Raw genomic sequence first — 21,412 nt, 5'->3', positions numbered from 1 at the left:
TGAGGTCTGCTAAATACTTTTTAGTCAGGTTGGCAGCAAACACTCAGGTCGGTTTTGCGTGAAAAACAAGATTGGGAAAGCAACTGGAAGCAACTTTGACTAACCCGGTTACAACCTGCAAGACTCACCTTGTGCCTCAGGAGTAAGATTGGGTGTCGCTACAAGACAAAGGGGCATGTCTAAAAATGTTATAGCACCCACAACTAAAGTTCATGGAAAGTAAAGCTTAAAATGTTTGAAGGGTACTGCAAACAGTGCTTGGGCAGCACCATGAGCTACTAGAGCGTCATTACAATCCAGTTTAGAGTTTAATGGACCTCAGCATAAGACTATGCATAGTGCAAGTGCTGATAACTGGGTTGCTTGGGTTTGACAGCTTTAAAGAGGCTTTTCAGTGGCATTCCCCTTCCCACAAACAGCATGCTGCACCTCCTGTTGAACAGGAGGTTTTACTCTGCAGGAAGAAAAGGTTGGACTCTAGACAAAAATGACCACATGATTGGAACCTCTCTACAGATAAATACAGGCAGTTTATGCATTTTTGAAATCTGCGTTGCTAAACTTTAAACAGTTTTCTTTTCGTGAAACTTGATCTAGTTGAGGCACGTTGCACAGAGTTTCAGAGGGAAACAAAAATAAAATCCTAGACTCGTTTAACAGAACACACCACATTTGCAATAGTACCTCTTTGAAAACACAATACTGCCATCTAGTGGTAAAGCAGCCACAATGTTAGAGCAAAATAAAGTTTTATTGAATTACCAAATATATATATATACAAAAAAAAAATCACAGCATATGAAAAGATTAAACAGCTGTAGACCCCTCAGAAGGCATGGGCACAGCAACATCCTGCAAATAAAGCAGACAGATAAAGTAAACTCCTTAAACGATGTCACTCAATGAGACTGCAAGTCATCTCACCGTGTTCACATCCTCAATAACGACACCCCTTCCTGAAATCTCAAGATCACTTTCTGTATCGTTTTCTGAGGCAAATTCCTCACTGTCTGTCTCTTCTGCGGTGGCCTGAGGGGAGAAAGACAAACCCCTTAAAGGTCAATATAACCATCATCTACAAATAGCTGAATAACTTTAGAATAGAGTCAGGTTATTTAGAGGACTTAGATTTAAGCTAGTCAAGAACACCAGCTAATGTAGGTGTCCAATCGTGGTAGTCAGCTAGTGTCTGGCTTTTTTGGCATTCAACCCACATTAAGCAAAGGGCTCAGATTTCTACAAAAGTCAGACTGCAATCATCAAATCATGTTTGATCAGCAACATACAAGGCAACACACCAATACCAGCTGGCCTGACATGTCAATTAAGGAAAGATCATATAAACAAACCTCATAGTCAGGATCATTTGAGTCATCATCTGGAAGTTTCTCAGAAAGCGCAACCACCCAGAATGGGTCATCCTCCTCATCGTCGTCATCAAGCTCATCAATTTTTCTCTTGTTGCCTTTTCCACATGGTTTAGTAGGAGAGACACTGACTTCTGTTTAGAGAACATGCAGAACCAGCTACAATAATCCATAGCATCTCATCACAGGTAGATGAAACTCCACTCATGAATATACTGGTTGAGTAAAGCAACGATTTAAAGCTAATTTGCCTTCAAGTGCAAGTAAATTAGTCATTGCATGAGATTAAAGCAGCTTCTCCAGCAAGATACCCATTTCAGACAGATTCCATTATACACATTTCATACTTTAATACATGCAAACTGAAAAAAATAAAATTCTACCAATTGTAACGAGCTTTATATTGTACAGATAATGAATGAGTGGACTCTTTCCAAGTGTCTTTGTGGACCCATCAGTGCAAGATAGAGCCATAAGCCCCAGCTGGCTAATACTGGAATGAAGTTAAAAATTGTAATAAAAATATATAGAGCCACTAATCGAGAACACAGTGCAAGCCAAGGTTCTTGCACTTAAGAATTTAATTTCTTTTCTTGATAAACTTAGCATTTCATGTGAACCCTTAGGAGCTAAGGAATTTTTAAAAGCATGAAAACTGCAATCTCTAAAAACAGATTTGTTCTAGATCAGGGGTCTTCAACATGCAGTTTTGGCCATATATAAACAACAAAATGTAAAGGTAAGAATTCAATTCCAACTTCAGCATAGGATTTAAAATATGTTGGGTTACATCTTCAATGGGTATTTTTTTTATTCTTTCCATTTAAAAAGAAAAAAAAAAACATTTTATTCTTAATTTTAAAGCCAATGCAGAATTTTGACATGCTGAGGTGGTAGTTTGACAATTTGAGTCCACTCTGTTTGAGCAGAAACTCAATTAAAACTGGCAGGACTGGAGCCGGACGTCCACGCTTTAACGAGAAAACAACCCTAGGTCACTTACCTGGGGACAATAAAAGCCCAATGCTGCGGGACACCGGGTAGCCCAGGGCGGCCTGCGCCCAGAAGGGTAGGATCCGCAGCACCAGCCGGGTGAGCCGGGAGAGGCGCTTATGGCCAGTGAGGCTGTGACGTGCCGGGCTGGAAATCACGGCACAGGAAAGGCTTTTCTGCTGAGGCGCCCACACAACTGCGCGGAAGGCCCTTACCTGCAGTCGTGCACAGAGTTAGTTCACGCCTGAGGAAGTTTCACTCCATGTTGGTTTTGAAACAAAAACTTACAACGACGCTGAAAGGCCAGAGGAGGCTGCGCACAACAGAGCGAAACACGCCGTCTCTCCTCACCACTTTGGCCTACAGGTGGAGACACAGACGGTGAGACGCGCCGAACAAACAGACTGATCACAGACACATGGCCGCGGCGTTTTTCAGTTTATCCTCACCTCAGACTTCTCAGGCTGCGCCACAGCGTCCCCGGAGGTTTCACAAGTCATGGTACTGATGGATAAAGCCTGGACCTGCCGGGTCTGCAGTGAGGAAGAGACGCTCATGAATGTCACTGAGAGGTTTGGGGCCGAAAATGTATTTTTCTGTTACGTCGATGTGGCCAATGAGCACAGACAAACGCACCTGGTGTAATCGGCACAAACCAATAGACGTGTCTAGCTAATTAACGCACATCAGAGGGGCGGAATGTGGGCCAAATGTGTGGACTCTAAAACCGAGGATTAAAATGCTAAGCCTTCATGTTTGCTCTTTTATCATTTAAAGGAAACCCGCATTAATACACACAATGCTTAGCAAATGTTCGGATACCTTCTTTTCTGTCTATTAAGATACCCCAAAATAAAACAAAGGCACAGCTCACATTTGCCAAAAAAGTAAAAAATAAAATAAATATATACATGTGGACAAATAAGACAAAAAGTGGAATTTTTCAAAGGGTTCCCACCCTGTCACATCTGGTTTAAAACTACAACAGCATTTCAGATAAGAAACATCATGATGTCAGTCAAACATCACAGCGGTTGAGCCCTGTATTGCTCAGCTAGGAGCATTTATCTAGTATTGCAGTGCACAAACTTAGAAAAGGAAGTGATGCAGACATATAGATTAGGGAAGGATATTTTTACAAGCATTTTGCAACTGCTGTTCATGTGGTTTGTTTCACACTGAATGAACAACCGCTACATACATTTACATCTATATCCACCCAAACGCCCATAAAGTACAGTAGATACATTTATTCATCTACACTTGGGAACAATATTTTAAAAAGCCATATATTATTCTGTATGGAACTATTTGGTTTCTATCAAAATAACACATTTTTTAAACTCCACTTGATTAATCCTTCATTGATAATGAAAACTAACCCTGAAACGTTTATAACAAGGGAAAAGTGTTGTGGTATAATATCAGATTACTGCTTCAGGCCTCAAGCGGCAGACAGATGCTGCCCCTGCTCTTGTTGCTACTTTGCATCTGAAGAGCTTTGAGAAACAAATCCTTAACTGTGCTTCCATTCAAGTGCAGCTCTCTAATTGGTAACCATTTCCGGCTGGAGTTTCTGTCACGTCTCCGTGTCCTTTTATGCGTTTGAAGAAAAAAAAACAAAACAGGTGCAACTAGATGAATATAAAAGCCTCCTGTTGCCCCGCCTTTTGTCAAACTACAATCAAACCTGCGCACTGGCAGTGGAAGACTCTTACAAAATGGATAAGCAACCAGTGACAAGAACATTCAGTTTTGGTGCTATCTGCAGTGGAAGCAAAGCTTCGGATGATCTCTCCACAACCAGGAGGCACAGCGGCAGCAGTGCAGGGATCCGGGCCCTGCTGTGGGCCACCGGCAGTTCAAAGTCGTTTGGATGCTCTACAGACTCACAAACAAGCCGTGAAAACATCTTTGCCAACATCCTGACACCTGATAGCATCCCACAGTTCACCATACCAAGTCTGTCAGTACAGACCAGTTTTTGGTCACTGGACAAGGAGGCACAGGACAATGAAGCAGAGTCAGAAGGAGAATTAAGGAGCTGTGGGGCTAACGCCTCTTCATCTTCATCCTCCTCCTGCTCCAGTTTGCTGCTGTCAGGCCGTAAAGCTGAGCGGTGTCTTTCAGACCCTTTAGCCAAGAGGAGATCTTTCCTTCAGCGGGATGCACCATTTCCTCCCTCCAACAAAAGCACCCTTTACTGCCTGGACCCAGCAAGTAAGGCCGCTCTCTCCCTTCCCCACCTCACCAAGGTCACCACACCGTACGGCTTTGTGACTTTAAGCCAGAGCCCACAGATGGCAAGTGAGGAGGCACTGCTCTGTCAGGCTGGATCGCACCGCCTAAACAGTGACAGCAAGGCTTCCAGTGCCATTTGTGCATCAGGATCCAACGCAGAGGTCGTCACAGGGAACTGTTCTCACTTGTTAGGAGCCAAGAAGAAGCTGTCTAAAGACTTCCCTGACTCCCAGTCTGGAGAGAGTTTGCTGCGAGGAGAGCCGCACGCTTCCCCATGCGCCTCAAGTTCTTCGTCCTCTACACCGAAGCCACCAGATAAGCTAAAACGACGCTTCTATCACATCATAAAGAAACATTTAATGTAACACACTAACAAAAGAAGTTTGACTTTCAATGCCATTTATGTCAACTGTGTAAGCTGGTTTAAAGTACGCATTTGATTAGAATATGTGTTTCCTGTAGCTGTAAAATGTAAAATACTACATGAATAATTGAGCCTGACAAACATTTCTGGTCAATTGAGTCCAAATTTGAAATGGTTTGTTTAATTAAGAGATGATCGTCTATTGTGATCATCCTTCATCAACATGCAATGAACCACTACCACTGGCACTGAAACACTCCCTCAGCATGATACATCCATCACCATGCTTGTGAGTTTAAATCATGTTCACACTTCCAAATACTCTCCTGTTTCTTTGTGAACATATTTATCAATTTACTTTCAACGGTGAATGAATGTTTGGGTCAAAACATTTTTACATAAATACAAGTGAGTGCTCCAGAAAGGACAACGATCAAAAAACACTCATCTGAATAGGTTTTGAAATGGGGAAATTAGGTTAACATTAACTATAAAAAGCTCTCCCCAAACCTCTGACCTTAGGAAAATTGGTTGACTATGTTTGAATTCAAAGATAGTGGTTGAATATCCTTCCACAAAAAATGCCAATAGTGTGTTGATGACTAGAAAAACAACAAGCTTCAAGCAGCAACAAACCTTTTTTAGTTTCTCTGTGCTTTTCTACGGGACATTTGACCAAGTATTAGCGGGAATGTATGTGTATATTTGAGTATGAATATTTAATTTTGACCCTGACAGAGGAGAGAAAATTCCCAAAAAAAATTCAATTCAGTTCTTGTTTTGTAAATTCATTGATGATATATGTTGCGTAATTATTCTACACCTGTAAAATAATGGTTCATTAAAAAAGAAAGAAATCAAAACACTAGCATTCTGTATTGCTGTATAAATCTGACTGGATTTATAGTTTGATGCCCTGATTTTAAATGGCCAATCTTCAGGCTACCTGCTTCAGTTTGTATCAGTGTAAGAGTTTCCACCGTCACGCTTCAGTGATGTGTTCAGAGAAACCAGATCTGCCCCTCTAACGGCTGAAGAGGTTCGCTGAAGAGGGTCCTAATGTTGGTCACTTGATGCATCCATCTGCCTCCCACACAGAAATGTGGAGGATAAATGGCACTGTGACGCACACTGCGATGGAGCTGCTCCTTCAACAATGGAAGCAGACGAATTTAAATTTATAATCTCGCTACTATGTGGTTTGTTTATTTGCGTGATGTAAAAGATTTCTCTTGAGTGCTTCTATGTAATTAAGGGTTTCGGCTTTAATGAAATTCAGTCTCTAAAGCATTTACAAAAGCAGGAGTAGGCAGTGAGCCATGAATGGAAAAATAATGGATGTTTAATTTTTGAGAGCTTTCTAGTAATCAGGTAGAGAAAATTCAGAAAACAGATTCATTATGCAGCAAAAACAAATACGGAGCCTCTACAAACACACGATAAAATGGTGGCTTTGAGTCCATTAATATTCATACCTCAGGTGGAGTTAAATGTAAACTTTTTTTCATTCAACCAGGAAATTTGTTTCTAGGAAATGAGACAGGAATTGCTCAAACAACAAGAAAAACAACATAAAAGAAGTTTTTAAAAAATGTATGTATGTTTCAATACATTTTCTTTAAAAAATAAGAAAAAATGATTTTTGCTCATGTAAATAGCAACTGAAAATGTATTTATTCATTAATTACATTTTATTTTTGGCGATGAACCCCAAATCTTAGAGATTGGAAGCACTCCTTGAGCTTCAACCACAAGTTTTCTGTTTGGACTTTTGAGTTTATTAAAATGTATCTTATGTGTAAAACATTTCCCTTCCCAAAAAAAAGAAAATTCTGTCAAAATTGCAAAGTCTTTCTTTAGTTTTTTTTTAGTATGTGCCAAATACTATGGGTCCACTGTGCAAGGGATGAAAATATGACTTTTATTTTGGCACTTTTTCACATTGTTGCAGCAGCAAAGTAAACTACTATGCAAGAAAGACCATTAAAAAGAGACACTGCTGTGCAATAAAGGCGTGCATGAAATAAGGTAGCTGGAGGCAACTGAAATTTCACATTTTTCTTTGATTGTATAAACAAGTGAGAAAAAAACAGATGCAGAAAGAATACTTAAGCAGAAAAACAACTGCTTTAACTTTGCAGACTGCTTTTGTGCACAAATGATATCCAGACAGAGAGAAGGAACCATCATCTAGTCATAGTATGTACTGTATATAATTAGCATCAAATACTAGAATTTGTTTTAATCCCAAGGAGGAGGAAAGAAATAACACGACAAATATGTTCAGTGGAAACAGGAATAGGTTATACTCTCCCAGGGTTCTGGTCAGTCAGAACAATGCAGCATAATTCTTGTTGAGTAAAACAGGTGACTGAGAGCGATTCTCAGATTTGTGAACTACGTCTTTGTTTCTGCTCTCATATGGAAGTGAAAATTCACATGAAAATGAATCATGGAAATGTGATCCTTTTTTTTAACAAGGGAGATTTAAATACCAACAATTTGATATTGTTTTAGTCTTAAAGACTACAACTGTGTTTTTGAATGTGATTCCTAATGCAAGAGTGTAAACTGATGTTGGTCTTCTTGTTTTCTCTTAGAAACTGATGACAGATATGCAAAAAAAAAAAAAACAACTAGTAATAATAAGCTACTATTCAATTTTATTGTAGCTATTTACCAATTTAAGGTATTTAGAAAATATATCTGGCTAAGAAATAGAAAAAAATACCCATTCTGTTCATGTTTCTGTAAGCAGACACTTAAATGTAAAACCACCATGTAGCTGTCGTGACATTAGAACGTGTTGTCTCTTCTGTACACCTTGTTCTCAGAGAGCAATGCGGCCGGTTTGGGTCTATTAAATCATCATTTAGGCTACATGTCATTGCAAATTCTCACACAATACTGGTGCTAACCTGTCACCAGGCAACACGTCAGTTTGCTGTGAGTTGAGGATGATGAAGATGATAAAGGATGAGAGACAGATATGAAAAAAGAAAAAGATATGTTGCCCTGTGCTTGTTCTCACTTTACAGGATTTGCTGTCATTTGTTATTATGGCTTAAATACAGTGAGATTTGTTGTTGAAATGATTTAAATTTCAGAAGTAGGCTGACTGGATTTGTATTAATTTTTAGAAGATTAACATCCTTGTTATCTTTCCAACTGATAGCTTGTTTCGTTTATGTTTCAGTCCACACGGACACTTGACTCTGCATTTGACATAACTTTCAATTTAGAGGCAAGTCAAGGTGAATAGAAGAAAAAGTGCCTCCTAAAATCTAGACCTATGATAGTAGCAGACGTAGCTGCCTGCTAAAAAATGAAAACAAACAAAAAAAATGTTAGTTTTTGTTTCTCTAACCAGATATTTTATATTTCTATTATCTCAAAGAGGAAAAGAGTAACTGAATTAAAACAGTTTCGACCAAAAAAAAAAAAAAAGGAGAAATGTCTCATATTTTGGTATCATATTTTGTATTTCAAAATAACCAATGTTTATCAGCGGTTATTCTGGGACAGGAGAACAGCTGTAACCTAAGAACTTAATATTACTTGCCTGTTAACTCAAATAACTCCTTCGCTCAGTTTTGAGAGGAAGAGACAGCACAAATTGTGCAAAGATGTTTTATGTGACGCTGACAGAATACAGGTGTCATCTCATCTATTAGGATGTCTTCACATGGCCTCTAAAATCAGCTGTTTATTCTTTTAATCTCGCTCTGTTTACTAGTGGCTGTTAACAGTTTGCTGCATGGCTTGAAACTAAAGGTGCACCGATTGCAATTTTCTGGGCAATCGCCGATTACCGATGTGGTGCCTTGCAGCAAGGAAGTCGTAGGTTTGAATACTGGCCTGAGCTATATCTGCTTGGAGTTTGCATGTTCTTCCCATAAGCACCAGGGGAATCTGGCTATTAAAAAAGTTACATTGTTATTTGTTTTGAGTGCCTCTTTATTGCTATGTGATGGCCTCTTACTGGAGAGAGGCACCATAAAGCCCGCAGGCTGGGATTCAAGGTGCTACAAACTGCATGCTGTCCTAGTTTAATACTTGATCAGTTGAAAAAGGTCATAGAAGCATATGAAGTTGATGCAAAAACCTGTAAAACTAGTTTTGTAACATTACATAAGCTTAGTATGAACACCGGTGAGCTGCACCTGGGAGAAACAGACAGAAACAAGCGCAACGTGAAGGCGCTCTGTTGTAACTGCTCTTCCTCCTTCTGCCGGAGTTGAGGTTAGCTCAGAGAGCAGCTTTGCCCTCAGTACAGAGACAACTCTTCCGGTGCCAACCTCAAACTCTGACAGACACTGATCACAGTAAGACATCCGAGCAACACCTTTTAAAGACAAGCCGCTTTGAAATACGCAACCATTCAGACGAAGTAGTAGGAAGCAGAAACTGAGGCAGATAGGAAGCCTTTAAAAGAGACGGTGAGTTGACCTCCTGAGCTTCTAGTGTGCTAGAAGTCAGAGGAAGGAGATGCTGCTGAGGTGAAGGGAAAGGATTAAGGTGTTAAAGCTTAAGTTCCTGATGGCGTCTGCTTCTGGTAGCAGAGAGAAGGATCAGCCTCCAAGACTGCCTGTCAAACAACACAGGTAAGGCTTAGACTCATTAATTAGATTTTCTTTGAAAAAATGAAAAAATATATATTTTACAATAGATATATTTTCACAGATCATTTGTCATTGTATGTTCAAGTATTTTGCAGTGCATGTTCTTACATGTAGAACCCCCCCCCAATATTCTGCAAAATCAGACTATTTCTGCAGAGGCGGTTCTGCACATATACACGCTTTATGGGTGAACTATTCTGTGAATTCCTTCAGACGTTCCAGTGTGGAGTCAGACTCTGTTTTCAGCCCCGCTGGGTTTCAACATCCCAGCTTTGCATACAGCGATGTCTTCTCGGAGCCCACCGACTGTCATGCAGCCCAGTGTCCCATCCACCAGCGCTACGGTAGGACTGCAAACCTCCGGCTTGTAACTCGTCACTATGTGTAGGATTTCAATTCTACGCTGAATTGGCGACTGGTGTTGATGAGGGGAACAAACGGGAGGAGTGGTTCACTCCTCTCAGTTCGTCTTTCAGTTCGTGAGAAGCAGAGAGAGGAAGCAGCCCTATATGACTTTTACTTTCTGTAAATTCCAAGAGAGCTTCAGAGTAAAATTACTTTGCAGGAAATTCGGGTCATAATAATAAAACCCCAAATAAGTTAAAATACGAGGTGAAACATACACATAATAAAAATACTGTGGTATGTTCAAACTGAAAATGTTAGTGCTCACGTATTCTTTAAATTGAGGTAATAAAATACTTACTAAAAAAAAAAGATTGGCCAGTGGTAATTTCTTTTTACAATTTTCTACCACAAGAGCTTCCTGTGTTTTAAGTCCTAAAATAGAAATAGTCTCTTCTGAAACAAGGCCATGTTAGGTAAATAGGTGGGTGTCTTACATGTTTAATGGTGCTCCAGAAAAATGTGTGTATAAAGCTCTAAAATAAATGAATCTTTAATTAAAGTGTGATCACCCAAAAAATCTAGTAAAAATGCAACTTTTTCATTGGTCACTTTTATTCAGAGGTGGGCAAAAGCTAAGAAACTATTGCATTTAACATAATCATTTTTGTTTCTAATAGTAGCACTAATAATATTACTAATAAATGTAACTACAAGCGTGTTTACTTGATGTTATAAGCTGTCTTTTAAACTTGAATCCACATATTATTTAGTTCTTCACTGAGGTACAGATATTAAATGTCACAGAGGCTTATTTCCCATTCATTCTTCAAGATGGGAAAGACAAGAGAACTTATCATTAAAGACAGAAAGTTTGTACGTTAGGTCAGGTGGTTAGTACAAGAAAAAAGTACTTCATTGTCAGAGCAATAATGACGAAGCATGTTGATCTATAAGGAACTGCAGCAAACGGACAACCTGGGGTCACGGGGTCATAACGTCCTTTAGACACTACTATTTATGTAGCAGGTTGTTGTTTAGGTTGGGAGGCATGACCGGAAAAAGATGTGTGTCAGATTAGAGTAGGCTTTTCAGTGAAACAAATAAACAAAAAAAGAAGATGAATGGGAAATTTTCATCAAATGTCAATAACAATTCATTCACACATATCAAACCATAGATGTCCACAGGATTACATGAAACACTATGGACACAAAGGAAAACACAGGGAAAACATTTTGACCTGATGAAGAAAGGAAGGAGCAAAAAGGCACAGAAACAGATGGCAGCAGCTGCACTGTAAATTAATATCCGCTAGTTCGCTCCTCGCTGATTGTCTAAAGTGAAGTTGGAAAAATGTCACTGCAACTTGTATTTTCCCCCCCGATTGTACAACTATTTTGAGCATTTGTGACTCTTAAATCCAGTCTGTTTCCTCTTATATTCTTGTTTAGATCTAAGGTTCCTTCTCATTGTACTGCCCAGATCCGTTCAAACACCAGACGAGATTCTTCTCCGATGGCACACCACCTCCTGTTCCAAAGAAGAAGCTGACCCGCGCCCTCTCTCTTCCCGGCATTGAGCCACCTGCATACTGTTCCCTCTCTCCACTCTCTCCTCTGCAAAGACATCCTCAGAACTTTGACAACCCCCTCTACATGATGGCACCGATACCTGATACTTTTATGCATGAGGAGACTCAAGACTTGAAACCAGCCAGAAGAAGCCCTATTCCCTTGCAGCCCCTGTCTCAGCTGTCCTTTGATACCCCAGATGAACACCTAGCCTCCGTCTTTGGGAGCTTTGAGGACCAGCGTGTTGTCTCAGGGAGGATTCAGCATAGTCAGCTGCTCTTCCTTCGAAGCATGGCTCAGAGCGTTGAGGAGCGCAGCATCCTAAAGGTGAAAGAAAAAGAATGCGACTCATATGAGCCTCAGGATTTCCTGCTGTGTGAGGGTAGCAAGCCAAAGAAGATCGGAGGCAAGACCTACTACAGCCTCCAAAGCCCAAAGTTCCCCGGGAGGGTTCTTGGTTTGAGGGTAATATTGCACATCTCTTATTTCATGTGGTCTTTTCTGATTTTATATTTTTCATAGCATGTTAGGTCTGAAATACAAAGCACGTTGTGTTAAAAACAATCTTGATCTTTATCAACATTTGCAAATGTTCTACTCATTGTGGTGCCAACATAACTTCCTTTCAACAGTTACACCAGCTGCAGCTACAGACCTCTTTGTGTCACATTTATCACACAATTGCAAAAAACACTTTGATGCAATGAGTGCATATTGTTCTGTTATTTTTTGTGTAGGCATGCAAAGGGACAAAGAACGCTCCATTGACTCGTAACAAAGAAAACCTGCACGCGAATGTGCAAGATGCCATCGCTTATTTTCAACCAAGCATTGATAAGGAAAGCGAAACCAACGCAACGCAAGATCTTTCCACCACTGGAGAGTCAGACTGCAGGGCTCCTGATCCACCAGACAGAGGCAGCAACGAGAAAGCGCCTTGTTGTCCCAGCATGACGTCTCTCACAGTTAACTCTCTCCTTCAGAGAGGACACTGTGTGAGCGTGGAACGTGATCTGCCGCACACCACCCTGGAGGACTTTGTTCAGGACAGCTGCTTGGTGCAGCCCAGCGACTGTCAGAATTACAACAGACAGGTGTGTGTTCTGGTGCTGCAGGTCCTAATGGGTTCACACCACCTGCACAGCAACAGTGCTGCTGCAGCTGAGCTCAGACCCAGAGAGATCCTTCTGGTCTGGCCCGGCAGGCAGAGATGGAAAGGGAGAGATGTGCTGGAACAGGATGGTCAAATAGGTTGGGTGCAGGAGTTATGGAGGAAATATGGCTGTCCTCGTGTGCTAGTGACACCACAGTCTGCTGCTTTGGCCCCTCAGGCTCTGACCTCCATTAAATGCCAAATGGGAGCCCTAATTCAGTTCTGCCTGCGCCCACAAGAAGCTCACAAAGACCCTACTCTGTCTGTATACCGAACAGGGCTTCTTCATTTGTCCTCTCTGCTTCAGAGTGAGAGCGGTCCCCAGATGACGGACATAATAGCCATGCTGCAGGTGCTCCTGTGGGGGCCACGGGTCTCCAGATCCAACCACAGAGGCTCTTTGTCACTCACGGCTGTGCAGAACTGGCTGACTGTCAAGCGAGCCCTGCTGGTGATGAAGCTGGCAGAGGTGGGACTGATCCAGGATCAGTCTGGCGTGGACTGGGAGGACTGCATGTGTCTGAAGTATCTGCCATTTACTGATTCTGAAACGGTAATGGGTGCAGCTATGCAGCTTTCCAACATCCTGAGCTGAATTTAGCAAGATATTTTTAGAATCCATCAGGAGCAGAGGACAAAATACTTTCAGAGAGGTTCATCCTTCCTGTAGCTCCTCTGTTCATATTGATGTAAACTGGTCTGATAAAATGTTTAATTTGTCAAAATAAACATCAAAAAGATGAGATCTGTCCCCGAGTAAGCCTGTTAGTGATCTCATGTATTTAATATCTAATTTGCACTTATCATTAAACCAACAGAAATGCTGCTACAATGCAAAGCAAGAACACACTGCTTCACCTCCCTGAATGTAGCTGCAGAACCTTTCAGTGAATTAAAACAGAAATTATGGTTAACTATACAGTGCCAGCCAGTACTCTGTTTTATTTCAATTATGCATTTGAACTTTGTATTTTTTTTTAAGCACACAGGGTCAAATTGTAATACAGATCTAAAAAACAAAGTATATGATGAATACATTTAAATTAGTGTTTCATCTAAATTACACAGGGTTGAACACATGCACACCTCTCCACAAAATATGTAAAGAAGCAAACACACTTTTTGTAACCATCAAACCTTTAGTATAATTCTAGCTGAAAATTTTGACATAGTAATAAATGGTACATTCACCTCAGCTTAAGAAGACGCTTGGACATTACCGCTCCTTGCTTTCAAATCGAAGCACAATGTACCTGTCAAGCAGGACATGAAAAATATGAAGACTGCCTTGAAATTCATCCACGCCAAACTCGGTTCTGGACAAATCAGCCTTATGATTAAGCCTGTGAATATTTTATGCCTTGATAGTCAGGTCTCTACCAGGAAACCAATCGATTTAAATGAACTACCATTTCTGTTGTGAAGAATTGTTAAATGTCCACCCAGAGGTTTGGCTATACAGAGAGTTGGCTTTCTCTGCAGTATGCTAAAGGACATTTAAACTATTAGTGTAGTACAAATATAAAAAAAACCTGCATGCAAACCTTGCCAATCTGAAAAAAATAATGTAAAGAGAAGCATTCAGAGCTCAAAATGATGGGCTTCATGCCCATGAGTGTATAGAATCTTTCGGTCAGCACTGTACAGCATATTATACTACATTTAACCCCAAATTACTTATTTTACATGTCTAAAATGTCTTCCTTCAAGTTTCACATTACAAAACAATAATATCCACATGATAAACTCCCCCATCTGTAAATTTGATCCCACACATTGCTCTGCATCACCTAAAAACCTTGATTTTGTCAAGCTTTCACCGACATTACTCAGCCGACCACACGTCAAGGTGAGCACTTTTATTTAGTCGTTACAACATGCAGATCTCTACCAAGTGGATCAAAGCAAACTAAAATCATGCACACATTTTAAAAATTACTAAACAGGAAAAAAAATCATAAAAATCAACTGATAATTACTATGAAAACATCTACTTACATGAGTACGATTTCAATTTATCTTAAATATACTGTGGAGATATTCAGGAATCAGGGTTAGGATGGACAAGAACATTATTAAACGGTGGTGAGGATGTAACGCCCAGATATCATGCAGGCTCTCTGCTTTACATTCCTGCTCTATTCAACATCTTAACTCTAGTGCAACTTTTACTGAAACACAGCACGCAGTAGGTAAAGGCAAAAGAAAATCCACCAACCTCAACCACATTTAATGACTAGAATGTACTCATTTTCAGGACTGATGTTGGTATTGATTGAAATAGGAACAAACATTTGTAACTGCTCAGCGTTATTTTATTCGTCATCGGAGGAGTCTCGCTCGATGCTGTAAGCCATGAAGAAAGCGTCAGGTCGGGAGGGGACGAGAGGATGACCCGGTCTAACAATCTCAAAGCCCAGGAAACTGAACGTACGCAGCAAGGATGCTGAGGAGAAACAGCGAGGGAAGAGACATTTGTTAGTATGACCTCAATACAGCGTCAACACTTAGAAACATATAAAACTCTCAGAGTAAAAGTACGTAAAACACAACACGGAGGGCGCGTAGAAATAATTCAACAGCTTTAGAAACAAAAAAGAAAATTTTGTTGTACAGCAAAAGCTACATTTGGTTATTAAAATTAATTTTAACAAAATTCAAGTACTTTTTATGACCTAATCTACATCAAGCAGCAACTGATCTGCCCCCACTTTTGGGAAGCATCAAATTGGACTTATCCCACATTTAATGAAGAGAAACGTTAAATTTAACATTGACTTTTTATATAAACAGAAAACATTTCATTTTAAACATAGGAAAATCAGAAAAATAAGTTTTATATCACAAACAAAATGTGTTTAAACTGATAATAAAATATATTTTAGTATTTCTGTACATTATTTTTAAAAAGTGGTTCTGCGGTTGTGAGCCGAAGTGGTTTATTATTAAGCAATAGTTATTAGTTAAACCAAAGGCACACAGATATCATCTCACCTCTGTCGTCACGGTTCTTGTGAAAGCAGATGAAAACATGATCAGCCTGCAGCTGTTCTTCTGCAAATTCCAGCAAAAGTGCAAAACTGTTGGAAAAAATAACAATGATTAAAGGATTAAGAACTCTGAGGTAATCACAATACTCCTAATATAGGTTTATGACTGAAAACAGCACATATTACTAATAATTATCCAAATCTATTTTGGTGAAGTACTTCTTTGCACATAACCCATTTTATATTTGTGTTAGTACAGTACAAACAGAAAAGCAAACAGTAAAGGCCTGACTTTGGTCACAGACTAAAACAATAGAACCAATCAGCTTAAGCAAAGATCAACGTCACTTCTATTTAATTTGCTGAAGAATAACCGAGTTCCTGCACAGTCGCAGAAAAAGATGCATTTGCTCCTCCTGACCTGTCTTTGCTGCCTTCAGGCAAAGCTCCAGAAGGGATTTCAACATAAAGGTTTCCCCCCTTTAGCGCAGCCCTCCAGACACAATGTTTGCCTTCGGTGCGGCGGGGCTCAAAGAGCAAGAAACGCACTCTGCTGTTTGCGGGGGGAGGCTCTTCAAGAACCAACAAATGAGCATCCTATGGAGAGAAATAAAGATGAGACGCCACAAAAGGAAAAGATTGCCTGAAAAGAAAAAAAAAAAAAACTTGTTCCACGTACAGAGTAGAATAGCGTAGCTGAAAGATTGCGATCCCGCTGGTCATTCCCTCGCCCACCTGGGATCTTCAGGGGTGGGAGAGGGGCATCAGGAGCACCACAGAGGCCCCGGACACGGGTTACTGCAACAGTGGGAGCACCTCCTAGGACTGGAGATACTGGAGAGCGACACAGACGCACACAAAGACGGAGCCATCGTAAGTGAAGTATTCAGATGCTCACAAACCAAACTTGCCATGCAGACAGGAGGTTTTGTGTTCATTGCACAACAGAGAGATATACGACTGTAAAACATTTGCTTAACTTAAGTTAATAAACACCAGGCAACACGTGGCAGACAGAGTTCAATCAGCGACTGTGCTTTTCAAAAGAGACACGCATTTCTATATGGTGACTCGTGAAATTAGAAACAAGCACATTAACATCCCAGACAGGAAGTTGGTTTATGTTAGACTGCCACTTCTGTGATGACTAATTAAAAATAAGAGTTCCCAGTTAAGTGAGTCACCTTTCAGTGAAATATTAACTGCAAACTGAATATATTTCTTTAGCCTTGAATGACCTTTTCCATCTATTGAAACTAACTGCTAGGCTCATCCAACAAGCCTACAGTAACTTCAGGGTTCCTACAAATTAATTTTAAAATTTCACACTTTGGGCATTCAAAGTTGTTTTTGTTACACTTAACATGTTTTTAATATAAATGTTGTATCCTCTAGTAAACAGCAGCGGGGACTTATCTGCATGTTCCATAAATCCAGTAGTAAAAGCCCATTTCACTGTTTTTAGACAGTTGGGCTGAATTTGATCAACTCAATTTTAAAATGTCTAACACGTAAATGTGTTGCTGCCTGTCTAAAATTGTAAGCTAATTGTTTGAAGGCTTTAAGTCTCCAGTTTTTGGATCTAAAACGTCCAGGTTAAACAGTCACTTAAAGCCATCTAAAAAGCTGCAAACAAGCTCCCTTATCTAGAGCTTCTCAGGCACTTAGAAACAAACCGCTGAGGTCAAAAATGACTTGTGGCAAATCAATGATAAAAGACAAAAGCCTATACTAAATTACCTATTTTTTTTATCTAGATTTCCTGTAGAAAACAAAAATAAAGTCAGAAAACAAACATATTTCCATACTTTTTTTTTATTTTTCCCTATAACTATAAAAACAAATACCAACTCCACCAAACCAACCTGCATTTTGCCATTTTTCCTGAGGTACATTAAGTTTATTCCAGAAACCGTCAAGGGATGACGTCCTGCAGGTCTAACCATCGGCCTACTTTATCCTTTGACTAAACAGGTCGCTCCATTTTTCAACATATGGAAAAATACCACCCAGCTCTTTGACTCAGCTTGGCTTTCAGCACTAACGCTTGTGTTACCACATTCATTTTCCACTGTTCGTGAAGATCAATCTGGTCCTATTAGGAACGAGATCCATTAGCAGCACCAAAAAGATGCTCTCTAACACAAATGTCACAGCTGTGCTGTGTCTGGAGTAGGTGTGTTAAAACCAGCAAACACCCATTCTCATGACTGACAATGTTACAATGCAATATCAGATTTTATAAAATATCATTTGAGACACTGAAGGTTTTAAGATAAGAGTTTGACTCAGTCAGATTAGAATTTTATTCCAACCATAAAACTCTCATATGGTAGTGTTGGCACATTTAAGACCAAGGTTGTAATCATATTGACATATACTAATGTTACATGACCAATGTATCTTTTCCAGCTTCTTTCTATCTTTTTCTGTTTGAATAAGAAAAACCCATTTGACAAAAACATTTGCGGTTGTTATTAAGTGGCCAGTAGGAGCAACCATCTAAGGTGGAGATGGGAAAGGAAAAACAAGAATCAGCTTTTGGTCAAAATAACATTTTAATCTTGATTGGCCTTGACCAGAGATTGGCCGTTCAGAAACTCAAATTCGTATTTCCCCCTGCCAGTGAACACACCAGACATAACAACTCTCATGTGGAATGCTGTCATTGAGGAAAGATTTAAGGTTAGCTATTTTCCATAACAATGATGTGTTTAAAAATGAAGTTAGAGAACATTCAGGGACATAAGGCTTTAAAAACAAAAGGAAAAAAGAGGAAACTACTCCTTCTGACATATGCAGATAATAGAAATTAGGGACAGAGCAAAAGTCATGGTGCTCCTTTTATTCATTTGAACTTTCAACCTCGGTTTGTTAGAGAACTTGCTGGATTTGCACAATGTTTACAACCTTTGGAAAATCTGAGAATTATGGTAAGCATCTACATTCTCAACTAACAGTCCCACCAGAGACTGTTAGTTGCACTTGTCACATTTTTTTTTACATGAGGCTGAATTTCAAAAGTCCTACTTTAGAGATTTTCACATGGGGAGCAAGACATGACCTCTAGTCAATATCATAGCATCTCAACAGTGACTGCCTTACAATAATCTGACCTGCTGCTTGTAAACACACTACTGTGGCCGAGCAGATTTGGCATTTTAAGGACAATGGCAGACATTAAAATTAGCTTTGACTTCCACTATTTTTGCCTTGTGTTGCACACAGATCACATCGCGCTACTCTTCTGACTGTGGGACCGCTCAACTACATGATCACCCCACCCACTAGAGCCGTTGACTGTAATGGAAAACCGCCCAAACTGTGAAGAGCAGAACTGAACTGTGTTGCTTGTGAAAAAGGGTCACATACGTTTAATGTGACCCACTCAGGGAACGCTCATCTCTGCTTCAGACAAACAGCTTTTATTCGAGGGACTCAAGCACAGAGACACACATTGAACCCAAACACTTTTAGGTTGTCTTTCTATGAAACAGCATATGTATTTTTTCATAAATACTTTGCAATAAATGGAATTTAGAAAATCATAAAACTTATTATGGGAAAAATTAAACCAAATTCGTAGAGTTTACTGCATTTATTATAGTACTTACATAATAACAAAAATTGGCCTGTCAAAGTTGGAGAATAGAAATCGGCCACAAAATCCTAATTACGCAATGTGAGCTCAAACCTTCAGACACACTTGTGTATCTAAGCACTACTTAATTTCAATTAAAAAAAAACCCTGGCATGTACCACAAGTGGTTACATAACCCCAATCTGACTCAGCCAACAGACGGATAGCAATAAAACAATTCTTTAAGGCAATAAAGCTGGCATGATTGAGAAATAGTCATTATAAAACTTGAGACTTATTCCTTCATAAACAATCAATGTTCATTTGATGTCCACCAGTAGACACTTCAACAGTATTTTGAAAATGTACATTGGACATATGAAAATGTTACGTAACTCATCAATACATGCAGTGGAATAATTGGTCAAGGTTAAAGCTATGATAACAATAATAACTGTACCATCTAAGAGCAAATGTACACTGTGTATCATTAGCTGTCTCAGAGTGCTTTATGCCACCCCCTTTCGCAGTGCAGTGGAAATTTCCTTCAAGAGCTTTAAAAGACGTCAGAACTGGACAGATCGCCTGAAAAAAATCCTGCCAGAACAAAACCTGAGCAACAACGCCTCAACGCAGAACAGGAAAAACGTCCCAATAAAACACAACTCATGATTCCGGATAAAGACATAAATGAGCGAATCAGCCCTGTTAACATTTTAATTAACCCCGACATCTATAATCCACAAACCAAGTGAATATTGATCACCGTAGATGCCAAATCAGAATCAGGTGGAGACAAAGGTTGCTGAAAATAGTCATAGCACCTTCGCCGGATTGGCCAGTCGCTAAATAAATCTGTCTTAATGGGATTTTCGGAAAATGTCCAAACACTTGTGAGCATGTGATGAAGATGGGATAAAACACGACTCATCACGACGTCGGTTGGCATAAAACTAACAAAGTAAATAAAATAATAGTATACGTGTTTTCATACAAAAGTCCTATGACATACTACACAATTTAACGCAAGTGTTATGTTTTTGTGTCAACTATCAAGAATAACACATTATTATTGTGGCAGCGACGAAAACAACACCGATGACATAACATAACCCAATAAAGGTTAGCAAACGTGGGCACAATACGACGAATTTCATCCGTATCCGCGACTAAATTACAATTTAATCATTTAAGCGTTAAATGTTTTTAATTTGACGATTAAAAATACATTCAAAGCTAATCTAGCTCCAAACAGCTAACATGTAGCACTTAGCATGGTGCTAACAATTTCAGTTGCGTTTCATATATTAGCCATTCGGTTAGCATTAGCTGGCTAATAGGAGCAATGGCTGTCAACAACGTTACGTGACTTCTGTCTAATTGCTGATTACCAATGTACAGTATATATTTAACATTGTAATGAAGTACATCAATTATATGTTTATATATCATTTCTAAACTTTTGTTAAATAAAATAAAAATTCCTGACAACTGTTTAGGAGCGTCAACTACCATATAAAATCGTGTTATTGTGAACAACATACATGACTTGTACCACTCGTTCCAGTAAATAGACAGTAGTACACCTTGCTTAGGCCGCAGCTTCAGAACTTAGCATTTAGCTTCTTTTTTTTTTTTAAACAGCTCACACCGACGTACCTTTCAGGTTTATTACTGGACTGCTCAATAACAGGCATCTCGGGTCTTTCTTTTTCTCTTACAAAACAATGACTATTCAAAATCGTCTGTAGGTTGGATTTAACCATCCGGCCAGCGTCCGCCACAGGCTGCTCGCTCCTCTCCTCGTCGGCTGATGCCAGAGTCGGGGCTGCGAGCTGCGGTTATCAGTCAGGGGAGTGTCCCGATCATCGTGACGTACAGCGACAAGACAATCAGACCATTTAAATTATCCCGTGAAACTGTTTAATATTTTTGTCCCTTTTAGTTTGTTTTGCAATGTCTAAATATATTTGTTTCTATGGTGAATGACATGTAGTTTAATAGTGTCGAACCATATTTTGAGCTATGCATCACATATTAATATTATTATAAAGTGTAACTGTTCTTATTTAAAGAAAAAATCAATGCAAGTAACTGAAGGACAAACATATTTTGACCAACAATACACCAGACTCAGACACACACCTACAGTTCTACTTAAAAGTGAGACTTCTTGTTTGTGT

The 21,412-nt window shown here is 39.6% G+C and overlaps 3 protein-coding genes across 3 annotated transcripts; 1 reads left to right on the top strand and 2 right to left on the bottom strand.

The window, feature by feature from the left end:
- Window positions 1-732: 732 nt before the first annotated feature.
- Window positions 733-2,968, bottom strand: org (oogenesis-related gene). The gene is made up of 6 exons (XM_028026886.1): window positions 2,810-2,968; window positions 2,649-2,720; window positions 2,371-2,575; window positions 1,350-1,501; window positions 925-1,029; window positions 733-852 (listed from the first exon to the last, which is right to left on the bottom strand). Exons 1-6 carry the CDS (start codon window positions 2,915-2,917, stop codon window positions 808-810), a joined length of 687 nt encoding a protein of 228 aa, XP_027882687.1. The 5' UTR covers window positions 2,918-2,968; the 3' UTR covers window positions 733-807.
- A 5,505-nt stretch (window positions 2,969-8,473) lies between these two features.
- On the top strand, window positions 8,474-14,605 carry LOC114150955 (inactive tyrosine-protein kinase PEAK1). The gene is made up of 4 exons (XM_028027795.1): window positions 8,474-9,569; window positions 9,801-9,931; window positions 11,418-11,971; window positions 12,244-14,605. Exons 1-4 carry the CDS (start codon window positions 9,505-9,507, stop codon window positions 13,252-13,254), a joined length of 1,761 nt encoding a protein of 586 aa, XP_027883596.1. The 5' UTR covers window positions 8,474-9,504; the 3' UTR covers window positions 13,255-14,605.
- Window positions 14,504-21,069, bottom strand: oaz1a (ornithine decarboxylase antizyme 1a). The gene is given in 6 exon segments (XM_028027796.1): window positions 14,504-15,105; window positions 15,654-15,739; window positions 16,071-16,246; window positions 16,329-16,415; window positions 16,417-16,483; window positions 20,889-21,069. Coding segments are annotated over 6 exon segments (654 nt in total). The 5' UTR covers window positions 20,996-21,069; the 3' UTR covers window positions 14,504-14,974.
- Window positions 21,070-21,412: the final 343 nt, after the last annotated feature.

Source organism: Xiphophorus couchianus, chromosome 9 (genome assembly GCF_001444195.1).
Source record: "Xiphophorus couchianus chromosome 9, X_couchianus-1.0, whole genome shotgun sequence".
Taxonomy (NCBI): domain Eukaryota; kingdom Metazoa; phylum Chordata; class Actinopteri; order Cyprinodontiformes; family Poeciliidae; genus Xiphophorus; species Xiphophorus couchianus.
The sequence above is the reverse complement of the archived record's forward strand: the minus strand, read 5'-3'. Positions and strand labels throughout refer to the sequence as shown.

Excerpts from the sequence above, each read along its gene's own strand:
- org (XM_028026886.1), bottom strand. The coding sequence starts at position 2,917 with ATGAGCGTCTCTTCCTCACTGCAGACCCGGCAGGTCCAGGCTTTATCC. Across the intron at positions 1,502-2,370 it reads TGGGCTTTTATTGTCCCCAG|AAGTCAGTGTCTCTCCTACT; the intron begins GTAAGTGACCTA and ends TTCTCTAAACAG. Across the intron at positions 1,030-1,349 it reads CAAATGATCCTGACTATGAG|GCCACCGCAGAAGAGACAGA; the intron begins GTTTGTTTATAT and ends TTCTCCCCTCAG.
- LOC114150955 (XM_028027795.1), top strand. The coding sequence starts at position 9,505 with ATGGCGTCTGCTTCTGGTAGCAGAGAGAAGGATCAGCCTCCAAGACTG. Across the intron at positions 9,932-11,417 it reads TCCCATCCACCAGCGCTACG|ATCCGTTCAAACACCAGACG; the intron begins GTAGGACTGCAA and ends TGTACTGCCCAG. Across the intron at positions 11,972-12,243 it reads GGAGGGTTCTTGGTTTGAGG|GCATGCAAAGGGACAAAGAA; the intron begins GTAATATTGCAC and ends TTTTTTGTGTAG.